The following is a 13,777-nucleotide window of genomic DNA, read 5'->3' as shown; positions in this document are numbered from 1 at the left end:
TGTTTTTTTCTTTAACGGCTAAACGTGTTAAATTCAAACCATCACAAAACAATATGTTTAGGTTATCTTATCATTTTAAATTATTGGTTTTAAACTAAATGTATTTCATTTCTTAAATAATCTAAAACGAACGGAAATTATTCATTTTCTTGCAGGCGCTAAATCCTGTCAGTAGCCTTTTGGCTTTCATGGCGGGCGGAGCTGTGCGCATCCATTTCTTCGTAAAATTACGCTATAAACTTATTATTTTGAATGAAAGTTGTGTTTATATGTACTGGTAATGGTTGAATAATAAAATAGGGATTTATTTATCTCAAAATGAAGCCTGCTCACTACTCAAATTTATTTTAAAATTATCGTAGTATTACGTACTAGTTGTGAGGTTGTCATAGATTATGTTGACAGACAGTAATATTTTCTAAGTAAGTATTATACCTATGTGTCAGATCCATATTTGAATTTCATTTCATTTAATTTCATTTCATTTCAAGTGGCAATGAGCGCTCGTAATTCGAAAAGCCAATATATATTTACAAAATACGATCCCAATTCCCAAGGTACTGGAATGGCGACCTCGCACCTGAAAGCGCAGCGTTAGAAGACCCCCTCTAGGTGGACAGACGAATCAAACGAGTTACAGGGAGCCGCTCGATTCAGGCGGTGAAAGACTGTGCCATGAGGAAGACCTTATTAGAGACCTATGTCCAACAGTGGACGTCTGTCGGTTGATGATGATGATGATGATGATGATTATGCCTTTCTTCTTCTTCTTCAATTTTGAAAAAAAAAATTTGAAAGCATCTGGCATAACCTGTTAACTTGAAGCCTTAATAATAATTATTAAGGCTATTTCAAATTAAATTGATATTTAAAACTAGATGATGCCCGCGACTTCGTCCGCGTGGATTTGGGTTTTTTAAAATCCCCTGGGAACTCTTGCGAGATAAAAAGTAGCCTAAGTAGCCTTCTCTGGGATATAAGCTGACTCTGTACTAAATTTCATCAAAATCGGTTAAACTGTTGGGCCGTGACAAGCTAGCAGACAGACAGACAGACACACTTTCGCATTTATACTATTAGTATGGATTATAAGAAAAATATTTATTGCCTCTCAGCCCTCTGAGAGACGTTAGGTTAAGTGAACACGAATTATGACAGTTCTGTGTTCTAGCGTAAGCTTTAGGTCTTCTGATAGCGTCAACAGTGACATTTCGGCTGCCTAAAATCCAAACCCTGTAAACGACATCAGACGAGATCGCAGGGAGATAATTTAATTTATTTTATTTTAAGACTAAGTATTTTCAGTACATTTTCTAGTAGTTAGACTTTGTTAAATAATGCAGAAAAAACATTATTGTATGCAAAGTATTTTCCTTGCAAACATTTAACATGTACCTATAGTACGTGACAGGTCGAGATGGCAATCGGGGTGGGGACGTCACCCGCGCTATCACGCACCGGGTTAGCGTGGGGGCTGTGCGGGTATGCGGGCCTTATACCCCGATTTCCATCTGTCATTTTTTCATCATTCATCTCGCGTACTATAGAGCTTATTGCCTTTCCTATTCTTACTTTTAATGCATTATTAAACGTCTTTACTGTTTTGATTTGGATTTTAGATCATGGGTTATGTTTTTAAAATGGTCACAGCGACTTACTAGGCTTTGAATTGGTTTTCTCATTGTATAAGGTGCACTTACTATATATAGCCTGCGACAGGTTGAGAGGGTAATCGGGATATGGCAAGGGGACGCGCCGTACACCCGCACGTCATAAGGCGCACGACTGCACCTGGTTAGCGCAGGAGCTGTGCGGGTATACGAGGCGTTCCCTCCCCGATTACCATTTTTTCAACCTGTCGCGTACTGTAGGTTTAGACTTTAGAGGTATCAAAATTTCTGTTATATGGAAAACCAGAGGATGCCCGCGACTTCGTCTGCGTGGATTTAGGTTTTTAAAATCCTGTGGGAACTCTTTGATTTTCCGAAATAAAAAGTAGCCTATGTCCTTCCCCGGGATGCAAGCTATCGCTGTACCAAATTTCGTCAAAATTGGTTGAACGGATGGGCCTTGAAAGGCTAGCAGACAGACAGACAGACCGACGGACGGACAGACAGACAGACCGACGGACGGACAGACAGACACACTTTCGCATTTATAATATTAAGTAGGTATGGAGTATAGATATGGATGTGGAAGTATAGATTTTAATGCTGTTTTCCTTACAATAATGGGAGATACTATTGAAGTAAAAATTATGACATAAGATAACGATTTTTCAAAAAATGTCATTTACTGGGTTTCGATATGGGGCGGTCGGTTTAATCAGGTTCTAGGGTAAAAGACTCAAGTGAATGAACAAATCACAGGATTTTACCATAAATAAAAACTACTAGGAATTAAACCAGCTGATACAAATTTTTATGAATAAGAGTTTTTAAGGGTTTCCGTACCATAATCGTAAAAACCAGCCAAGTGCGAATCAGATTCGCGCACTAAGGGTTCCGTACTTCAATCGTATTTTATCGACATTTTGCACGATAAATCAAAAACTACTTACTAGATCTCGTTCAAACCAATTTTCGGTGAAAGCAAACTTTCATGGTAATATCATCATATTTTTTTTTTGTTTCATCATTCTAGTATTTTAGAAGTAACAGGGGGACACACACACACACACACATTTTACCACTTTGGAAGTGTCACGCAAACTATTCAGTTTGGAAAAAAATTATATTTGAAACTTCAATTTCATTTTTAAAGACCTATCCATAGATAACCCACACGTATGGGTTTGATGAAAAAAAATTATTCAGTTTCAGTTCTAAGCATGGGGAACCCCCAAAATTTACTGTTTTTTTCTATTTTTGTGTGAAAGTGCGGTTCACAGCATACGTCTACTTACCAAGTTTCAACAGTATAGCTCCTATAGTTTCGTAAAAAAGTGGCTGTGACATACGGACGGATAGACAGACAGACATGACGAATCTATAAGGGTTCCGTTTTTTGCCATTTGGCTACGGAACCCTAAAAATGGAACCCTTATGGTTCGATTTGCTCCGTCCTTCCGTCTGTTTGTCTATCACAGTCGATTATTTCCGTAAGAGTCGGTTCCCACTTGTCGGTTGTCGGGCCCGGATTTTAATCGGATGTTCCAGTGGCAGAACATTTTATATGATGCACGCTTGACTAAAACCGATTTTGTGTTGGCGCCGACAAGAAATGTCGGGTGTTTTGCCAGCCCTCTACGTTCGGAATAAAATCGTGTCGGATTTTGCTCGCCTATGAGTAAGTATGACGCTGTTTACAAAGGTCCTAAGTGACTTATAAACTACTAGGTGATGCCTGCGACTTCGTCCGCGTAGAATTAGGTTTTTTAAAAATCAATCGTCAACTGTAGGTGTTACAATTGACGGTATACGACAAACATTTACTACTTTTGCCTCTATTCTCTCTCTCCCTCAGTCGAGTTTTTTTTTGTTTTTTGATCTTTAATATAGAAGGAAAACGTGACTGACTGACTGACTGACTGACTGATCTATCAATGCACAGCTCAAACTAATGGACGGATCGGGCTGAAATTTGGCATGCTGATAGCTATTACGACTACGACGACGATAGGTATATACCTATCGTCGTCGTAGTCGAGTATTAGTCGTATTACTATTATGGATTGTATATATATTGATATTTATAATAGATATGTATATGTATGATAGTTATGTATGTATTACTGAAATAGTTAGGTACTTATTAATTAATTATATTATATTGTTTTACACTACTTCATTTTTCTGTATTGCGTGTAAGTACTATCCAACACACCTAGTTTCTCCTTTCACCAAAGGTTGCCTGGTAGATTGCTGTGAGCAATAAGGCCGCCTTTGCATACAATCTTTTTTTCGTTTTAGTTTCTTTGTCATGTTATGTAATATTTTTATGTGCAATAAAGTATTTCTATCTATCTACGACGTAGGCATCCGCTAAGAAAGGATTTTTTGAAAATTCAACTCCTAAGGGGGTGAAATAGGTGTTTGAAATTTATGTAGTCTACGCGGACGTAGTCGCGAGCATAAGCTAGTCTTATATAAATTCTATTTGTGAAACTTGTCATCAGCTTCAATTTTCTTCTGTTCTTATCAATTTACTTTTCCAATTAGCTGTAAGTTTTCCTGTTAAATAAAAAAATAAAAGTATAACAATAATTAATACCGCGCATTATTTTTGCTCTTTTTGATTATTAAATAATTTATGACTATAATATAGATACACAAAATAATAAAAAAATACTAAATGATGCCCGCGATTTCGTGGGCGTGGATTTAGGCTTTTTGAAAATCCCGTGGGAACTCTCTAATTTTACGGGTTAAAAATTAGCCTTAGCAGACAGACAGATACACTTTCGCATTTAGTAACCAACTTCCAAAAAGGAGATGGTTCTCAATTCGGCCCGTTTTTTTAAATGTATGTACACCGATTTTTTCGAGGTTTCGTATTCGTTCATTTCCTGGAGTCCTTTACCCTAGTACGTTAAAGTACTAAAAGTGCGTGTTAGTAATTAGTATCAGCTGATCAAATGTCAATAAATTGCGCCAAAACCAAAAGCCAAAACAAAAATTGCTAGTTTCAAGGTGAAACGGCAACTGTCATTAGCGAATGCAATGGCCTTAATAATAAAAGAGTCAGACTCACACACGAAGAGTTCCGTACTCTGATTGACATTTTGCGCGATAAATTATTATACATTTATTAATACTATTATGCATTGAAAAAAACTGTTTTAGAATTAAAATTAAATTAAATTTATTGGATATTATTACATATAAGATACAGATAAAAAACAAGTAATAATTAAGTAGACCTAGAATGTACAGGTAAAGCCCTTTCATATCATACCCCACTTGGTATATAGCTATCTTGCTTTAAAAATTTAAAATACTAATTATTTTTCCATGAACACATTTCAATTTTTTTTTGTGATGTAACAAAAAATTCGCGGTTTTCGAATTTTTTCGTTTACTTGTGCTATGAGACCTACCTACCTGCCAAATTTCACGATTCTAGATCAACGGGAAGTAGTATAAAGATTCATTTTTCCTTTTGAGGTACGGAACCCTAAAATTGCGTGTGCCGGTTTATACATATATATTTTATAGTTTGTTTGTTTTCAGAGAGCGTGAACGGTTAATGCAAAGGGAGGAGCTATGGCAGAAGCTGGAGGCGCGAGCGGCCGCCAACCCCACCAGCCGCTCCTACCCGCGCCCCGTCGAGCCCGTCCCCGACCTGCCGCACAATGATATGACGCTCCCTAGGCTGGACCCCGAAACCATTGAGGTATTTACACCATAAGATCGCTCCGTCGCCCCTTCATTTATCTCACCTTCTCGATCTTCATTCAGGACCTCTTTTGCTAGCTTCTGGCTTTGCGCTTCACGAAACCACTCTAGGATAGGACAGGTAAGACTATGTGGAGTTTGGATGACTAGATTTCGTTCTGGGCTACTTAGTTGGCTAGGAGGTACTTCTGCTACGTAAAGTATACTAAACGCTTCGAATAAAAATTGAACTTTAATAGTTTAAAAGCTGATAAAATCTTGTGGCTCGCACCAACGACGTTGGTATATATCTCGGGTTAGGTGACCAAGTGAGCCCGGTCTGACGTTACTAGTTGAGGAAAACTTTACAAGAAAATCGGTGTGCCTGAGAGTTCTCCAAAATGTCCTAAAAGGTGTGTGAAGTTTGCCAATCCACATTTGCCCTGTTTTATTTTTATTTTTTTATTGACTTAATGAAAAGTGAACATTTTACACCACACCCAAAGCACTAGATAAAAACTCAGACAGGTGTTGCAATTTGCAGCCCAAATAGACCGTAGTCTGTGCTAGGGCTGACAAAGATCACTGTTTGGTGGAGTTTTGCCTTAAAGTAAAAACCCTTCTTATTTCAAGAGGTAACCCATGTTCAGTAGTGGACCGTGGATTGGTTAGAATGATGATGTTGATGATATTTTTAATTTCAGGCGCGAAAACAAAGTTACAACGCAAACAAACCTCTCCTCCGGAAGAAGTCGGAACTTCCAGCGGACACGTCAACAGTTAAGGCGCTGACTGAGCACAAGAGAACAGACCCCTACCTCGCTACTCCGCCCGATGCCGACTGCTAGCGGGGACTGCGGCCTCGCACCGTGCACGCGAGTTACACCCTTAACACATACCTGTACGAACTAGTTTACTGTAATGTTGTCTCATAACAATCAGCTGTACGATTGCGGGAGAATGACAGCTACAATGTCACGATCGCAATCACCTCTGATTGGTTGACGCTCGTTCATCATTGGCTACAATGCATTGTTGCAACATGAATCGCACAAATTCAGCCAATCAGTACAATTGAGATTGTAATAATGATTGATGCAGGTTTTAGACCCGCATCAATCATTATTACATCGCCCTACAGGTAATCGATTACGTTAAAATAACAGCTTCAATGTCACGGTCGCAATCTCTTAACACTATAAACTACAATACACTGTTGCAACAAGAAATTGTAATAATGCAGTTTTTCCTCAAGCGACCAGCTGAATGCTCTAATGGACTAAGAGCCACCGCGTGCCAGACCTTCGTTTTTTTACAAAAGCTGAAAGTTTATCTGCGTATTGTCCTCAACTTAGGGAGGAATGATCAGCGACTATGAAGTTTGGATCATGGTGGTCTTGGGAGATAACAGGTAATAAAGGTGTAAAAAAATTTACGTCAAAGTATAAAGCTTAATTTTTTTTTCTGCGGAATTGTATTACAAATCACGTCATGCATTGCCAGACACTTAGTGTCGTGGCAATGCCCTGCCAGACGCCCTTAAAGTTGAAAAGTATAAACCATGGTGGCTTCAACTTCATAGTCTCTGATCGTTCCTGTGTTGGGGAAATATGCAGAAAAACTTTCAGCTTTTATAAAATAACGAAGGTCTGGCACGCGCTGGCTCTGTCTCTATAATGGCCTAGGCTAAAGGCTTTTTGTTACGTAACAGCGGCTTCTTTCTATACAAAAGTGACTTTGTCACTGTGACAAAAGTTACTCTCCTCTCCCAGGTCAGCCAATAAAAACGTTCTGAAACACTTACAACTTTAATACATACCTGTTCGGACTAGATTACAGGGACGATTACCGCTTGTAATATAATATATTGAAATGTTAGACCGCTAATTAGCCTAGAACCCTGGGCCACACAAGCTTCCATACAAAAGTCACTTATTGTCATTGTGACAAAAGTTTCTGTTCTCTCCCAGGCTTCGATAGTACAAAACCCCGTTCACACGTTTTTTGACCGTCAGTCGATTCTGTTCAAATGGCATTAAGATCGCAAATTTTTTGCAGGACAAATCTTACCTAATACGTATAGGACCGTTCACACGTTTTTTGCAATACAAACAACGTGTGAAGGATTCTACGCCATATGTATGCACCATTACATGTCTGCAAAAACTGTGCAGTGCAAATGCTCTGTGAGTGGGGTCTCAGGGTATAGGCATATTATGATGCATTGCATATTAGCTCACTGGATGCTTATTTAAAGCTCTTCGTATTAGAGGCCGTTGCCTTAGTTCTTTATATTATGGCCAAAATTACCTGGACTTGACAAATAACTTAAGTACCGGGCAGGAAATGACCTTTAGAAAGAGATAGCTGTTTCATAGAGCGTTATCTCTGTCGTTGAGACCGACGAAGCGTCACATAGATATGAGTGACAGAGACCCCGGCTACTGTATATTACATTAAGTCATTCACCCATCTGAAATAATGATTTTGGAAAACGTCACCTAGACTGTCTTGCGGAGGTTTACATTATATCCTTAGCATAGCATTTAGGCATCAATCGACTAAACTTCTATCGTCTTACCACAAACGATTCAGACAGTCAAAAATATATTCGCGTTTAATGCTAAAAAGTTTTTTGTGGTAAGGCCGTTAAAATTTAGAATTTTGCGTTCCACTGTCAAACAGACTAATTATAATAGTTGCTTATTTGAACAAACTATTTAACTTATTTGACAGTAGATTGCATTAATTATGTTTTCAAAACTCTGCTGGGATTAACTTATACCTTAAATTTTAAAAGGCCCAGGCAAATTAACTATATCAAAGTCATTATTCTAACCCTAAAATCCTGTAAAGTACTTCTCACTGATGTGTTGCTGGGGTAACTATAAGTTCTATAGATTTTGATACAACGTTTATTACAATTAGTATACCCAAATATACAGGATGTTTTAACTTCATTCTCTATTCTATATGGCAAAATTAAAGCACTAATAAAGTCACCCAGGAATCCGTGCCAAGAAATGTCTTATACTCAGTTAGGTGCTAGACGTAATATAACTTTGAAATCCTAACAAGACATCAGTGAAAGTTGTATAAGATATTGGTACTAGTACAGGCTATGTTGTTAGTATACAAGTCTAAAACTGAACTAAATTGACAAATCTAAAAGTATTGCTGATTGCTGCCCCTTTACACATTATGAAAAGGATGTTACTACTTTTAGACCTGTTATTTTAGTTGGTTAAGATTTGTATAAAACTGAATCTGCACAATGTGTAATAAACAAATTATATTGTAGTTTAATTAATGTTAAGGCCTATTTGATTGCGTTAAAACAAAATCTTAGACTATAGTTATAAAATGAAGTGATTTTTTATAGCGGTAGTTTATGGGGCTAGAATTCATTATTAAAGAGAATAATTTAAAAAATCATGATTTTTATTTATTTTTAACGTCACGCGGTACGGAAGGTGAATAATGACGTCAAAATCCGTAAACGGCAAATTTGTTTTTCAATTTTTTACATAAAATAGAGTAATTTCGGCGGGAACATATTTTTATGTTAAAAAAATTGAAAAAGTTTACGCCATGTGACGTAATTAATCATGATTGACGAATAAAAATCATGATTGTTATATTATTCTCTAATAATAAATTCTAGCCCCAAAAATTACCGCTATACAAAAAAATCACGTCATTTTATTACTACAGTCCAAGACCCTATTGAAGGGTTTCTTAGTTTATTAATTTACCTTGAAAGTTAGGGAGTGAATTCGAGCCCAAGAAACATCGTTATAGTATTTTAATGTTTAAGGCCAAGTTCAGACGTTTGTGCGAAAATGCGCGTTTCTAAATACTAATATCAAGCATGCTACGCGTAGCTGTCTTAAAAGAACAGTGTTACAACATAGCACAATCAGCAATCTTAAGGACGTGTTATAGTCTGCACGCTGCATTTAAATAGATAGATCTTTCTAATTTAGTCTTCATAGACGAAATTAAGGTAGTTTTGTTATTACAGAAACACGATTAAGAGGTTTAAATATATTTTAAAGTTAACTTATACAATAAATGATTGTTGTATTGTTGTAAATCTGGTAAATTTAAAATAGCCTGCCTTTAAATGTGCTGTAATATATCAGAATTTAATGTAACGTCAAAGGCGACAGGAAAAAGTTGCCTGTTGTGTTCTTTGCGTGTATCGATTTTAAAATGTCTCTGTCTTACCACAAAAACGTAGTTTAAACAAACGTTTGAGGTTAGTTTAAACCTTGTTTTTGTGGTGAGACCGATAATATTTACAGTACGCGGCAGAAAATACTGTACATCGACCTTTAGAAAGAGATAGCGGTTTTGTAGGGCGTTATCTCTATCGTTGTGACCGAGAAAATGTCATGTGTCTATAAGTGACAGTGACAACGCTCTACAAAGCCGAAATCTTAATCTTAAGGTTGATGTACAATATTTTCTGCTGCATACTCGTCGCAACTGGTTTCTGCAGTATGGCGATAATGTGCACAGTGTAATCTTAGGCTCAAGGCACATTGCAGCACAGTCGAAGTGACGCGTCTTTTCAAGAACTTTACAAAGTAAACTGAACTTTATTATATAATGTACAAGTTTGTGTAAATCAAAATAAGGGGTAAGAGGTACAAATGCATGCGTTGATTTGACTTTGTTTTGTTTAATTTATTCATCATGTGTTCTGTAATAGCTCGAGCTACAGTAAATGCTAAGATTTTCCAGTAAAACGTTTTTGTGGAGATGCTGAGTTAACATTGCAACAATTTAGTCAAGTCGAGTCGCGTCGATTTAACTATCCAGCAATGTGCCTTGTATATTGTATTACTCAAAGAAAGATATCCCCGACAGGGGTTGTACTTGTGCATTTGTGACGTAATTTACCGGGCTACCCCTCCAAGTGTATGGACGCTATAGTGAAGTGCGTATAAAATATTTTAGATAGTGTTTAAAATAACCCACTAAACAATAAGTCGACCCAATTTTTTTTCTAATTATTTAGTTATAATGAAGTTTTGGACACTTTTTCACTAATGGGAAACTCCTCTATCACATAATCATTATGTCTGTCCCCATAGTATTATTAAATGAATTTATCACGCTATTTAGTTCAATTATAACTATTATTAATTAAGATTTAAGGAATTATTTTAAAGAATAAACGAAAGTCAAACCAAAAACGTGGTACGTACGTAAGGTGGATACACACATGTCGATTTTCGCCGCGTTTCTAAACACTAACCAATAAATGGTTATTACTGGCTGCACAATAAGTTGAATTGGTATTTACACGCTCGATTTCCGCGTTGCGTCGTAGTCGTGCGGCGAAAGTCGACCCGTGCAAATTAACCGTGAGGTATAGCTGTATAGTTTACGGATCTATAGCTCCGAACTGAGCGACTCGAGGCAGAAACCAATCGGGATGATGACTAGGTCAAAAACAAATTATTTCTTAAAGTCAAAGTCAAATAATTTATTCAAAATAGGTAATAAATTATACTTTTTGATGGTCGGCTGTTGGATTTGTAACATATTGTGGAGATAATTATTACGCGAACTTACCACGTGCTTAATAATAATTAAATAGAGGGTCTTCCAAAATTCAAAAAAATCCACATTCGCTGCTGGTTTTATGTTTGCTAACCATTTTAAATTATCGATTTAGCCAAAAAAGTTCGCTATATTACTCAAATGTTTATGACGTCACATCTGTGTATTTCATACAAGTTCCCATACTAAGCGAGCGTTTGGACGTTTGATAAAAAATCGCTGATTTGACTAGTAGTTATCATCCCTATTATCAGACGCGGCTGACTTGCCGCGACTTATAGGTAGCTGGACAATAAAATGTACACTGAACTGTGCAAACTATCGGACGCAAGTAGCGGACGTAACCTTGGGCCATCCGATAGATATCTCGTAAGCCGCATCCCAAGCCAAGCCAAACGACTGTACACACCTTTACGGGCCGCTCAGCTCGCAGATGGGGATCCTCATCAAGAATTTTAGACTCACTTGTGACGTCACTTGTACGCATTTATTAATTAATTTCTGATAACATGTTATTAATCATAATCACATACTAAGATGTTATTAATGATACGATATACTTTTTAATTATATTATAATATTTATTTTCATTTATTAAATTGGCTAATTAAAATAATAATGTTAAAAAAATATTGAAATCAAATATTTCAATAGTCTATTATCCTGTATTGATTTTATCATTCCATGTTTTGTTTGTTTAAAAATTTTATTTGACTATAGTGGACCTCCAAAAAATCTGCACCATATTTTGGCCTTACCTTGCCGTAATATTGTATAATAAAATAATTAAAAGGGCCATAGATCATGGCGAGTTTTAGCCACTGCATTGCACGTCGTGGCTTATGATTCTAAAAGTTCCAAACTAACAAATTAACAGGGACAGACTAGATAGGATCACTAGAAGTAAAAGTATAGGCGCTTTAGTTAGCTATTGTTAATTTACATAATTACTAGATACTTTTATGAAGTGGCTATGGTGATTTAAGTGCATAAAAATCCGATAATAACAATAAAATCGGAGGAATGCCTACTGGGTGATTTATGACGTCTCAAAAAATCCATGTCTTAGACAGTTGTCACCGGCCACTGTGGATCACGATTTTGTTTGAAATAGTTGTTCTATACGTTTATTCAATGATTTACAACCAAATTAGCACCATTCAAGAATATGAAATTACTTAGCCCTTAATACATTTCTATAAATTTAATCTGTGGGAACGGTTTATGCATTTGCGTTATTTATATTTCTGCTTTTGTTGTACGCGTAGTGTGCCAAAAGTGATTCTGATTATGTTGAAGCAATTTTATGGCAGATTTTATTTTTAGGAAGCACCGTCATTAAATCTGTTAGGTTATATAAAACTTGTAAATGTTTTATATAAGAATGTGCGTGTAAGTTGAACGAATGGTTGAAATTAGTTGAAATCATCTTATGTAAATTTGTATTTATTTTAATTTAATTATACTTACTTTAGGCAAAAATTGTGTTATTTTGTTCACGAGTAAATTCTGATTTCAAACGGCATCAACACGCACGCACCTACCGTACCTCAGTTAAGTCGATTGGAAAACTCGTAATAACTGTGTCCCTACTCACCGGGACCCCACATCGTAGGAGAACGTAGGTAGTATTTAGGTAAGTAGTCAGGTAATAAGTTAAAGATTTCATACCGAATTTAACTTAAATCTGAAAATAATAAAATACATGGTTTTTTAAGTATCCTTTTCCACGAAAATATTTTATACGATGTAGGGTCCCGCTGAATGTAGGGGCAAATTATAACTTTAATTAAATTAAGTAATTTTAATTTAATATAAAGATGAATTTGTACACACAATAATTAATATTATAGTTACTTTGGTTCACCGCTAAAACACATCTACATTTACATACCATTTTACTAAAATCGATCGAGTGACTGTATGTATCGGTAGATTATATATTATTATATCTATACTATAAAATCGATAAGATATAGGTACGTGAGCGGTGTATGTGGAATTATATATTTTGCTTCTGGTAAGCGAATTTGTGCGATTTTTCTAAGAAATCATTTGTAATAAGCGATGGATACAGTGGCTCGGTCGCAATAGGCAAATCCATATTTGTATTATTTTGATGTAAGTCTGAGATCCCAGTGCATGATATCTACACTCATGTGTTACTCAATTGAAATTCAATTCATAGGGATATATTTGTATCCATTCATGAACCTGTATGTGTGTTAGTGATCAATATCAACCTTAGTGCCTCGTGGCCTATTAAAATTTCGCGTAAGTCATTTTAATTTAAAAAGAAAAAGTTCTCTATAGATATGGCCATCTTTGTAATTGTATCATTATTATTAATATGTAAATCATAATTATTAGTGTAACTTTTTACGAAAAAATTGAATCTAATTTGCTACCAAATATTAATACGCAACCTGGCAAAAAGTGGTTAGTTATTCATGGATACTTATCCCTGAGAATTCCATTTTAATGCATTAGTAACCACAACACCATAAAGAAAGAAAGGTAAAGAAATAGTGGGATCTCAAACTAATCGTACCTTTGTCGCGAAGGCCCGATGATGTACACGTACGGGTCTTTGCGACAGAAGTACGCCAAAATGATACAAAGGTAGATCCAAAGCCTTATAAATATAATATTAATTAGGCGTAGATCTCTGTATGTGGGAGTGAATGGACTGACCACGTTAGCGATAATTTGCGAAGCTGTTCAACAAATTGATAAATTTTGTATAAATATTTGTAACGATAATGTAACTGTTGAAAACAAAATATTGTAACAGATGACATATTGTAAGGTGCTTATGATTATCGTTATAATACAAAGTTGTGCATATATTTCTCGTGTTTTATTTTATAGGAAACTAGCTGCCCCGA

The 13,777-nt window shown here is 36.1% G+C and overlaps 1 protein-coding gene across 9 annotated transcripts in view; it reads left to right on the top strand.

Moving 5' to 3' along the window:
* The window catches only part of LOC117990456 (serine/threonine-protein phosphatase 2A 56 kDa regulatory subunit gamma isoform-like), a 65,953-nt gene extending 52,215 nt beyond the window's left edge, over positions 1-13,738 (top strand). For 6 of the 9 annotated variants that reach the window (XM_069504536.1, XM_069504535.1, XM_069504534.1 and 3 more), the window contains 2 exons: positions 5,157-5,334; positions 6,020-13,738. In XM_069504536.1, coding sequence (XP_069360637.1) covers positions 5,157-5,334; positions 6,020-6,163 — 322 coding nt within the window. In that variant the 3' untranslated portion in view covers positions 6,164-13,738. The remainder of the gene's footprint in view (positions 1-5,156; positions 5,335-6,019) is intronic. The other 3 variants (XM_034977905.2, XM_069504531.1, XR_011237795.1) reach the window with 2 other exon arrangements.
* Positions 13,739-13,777: the final 39 nt, after the last annotated feature.

The sequence above is a fragment of the Maniola hyperantus genome, chromosome 18 (genome assembly GCF_902806685.2).
Source record: "Maniola hyperantus chromosome 18, iAphHyp1.2, whole genome shotgun sequence".
In the NCBI taxonomy this organism is placed as follows: Eukaryota; Metazoa; Arthropoda; class Insecta; order Lepidoptera; family Nymphalidae; genus Maniola; species Maniola hyperantus.
Note: the sequence above shows the minus strand (reverse complement) of the source record. Positions and strands in the feature narration are given on the sequence as shown.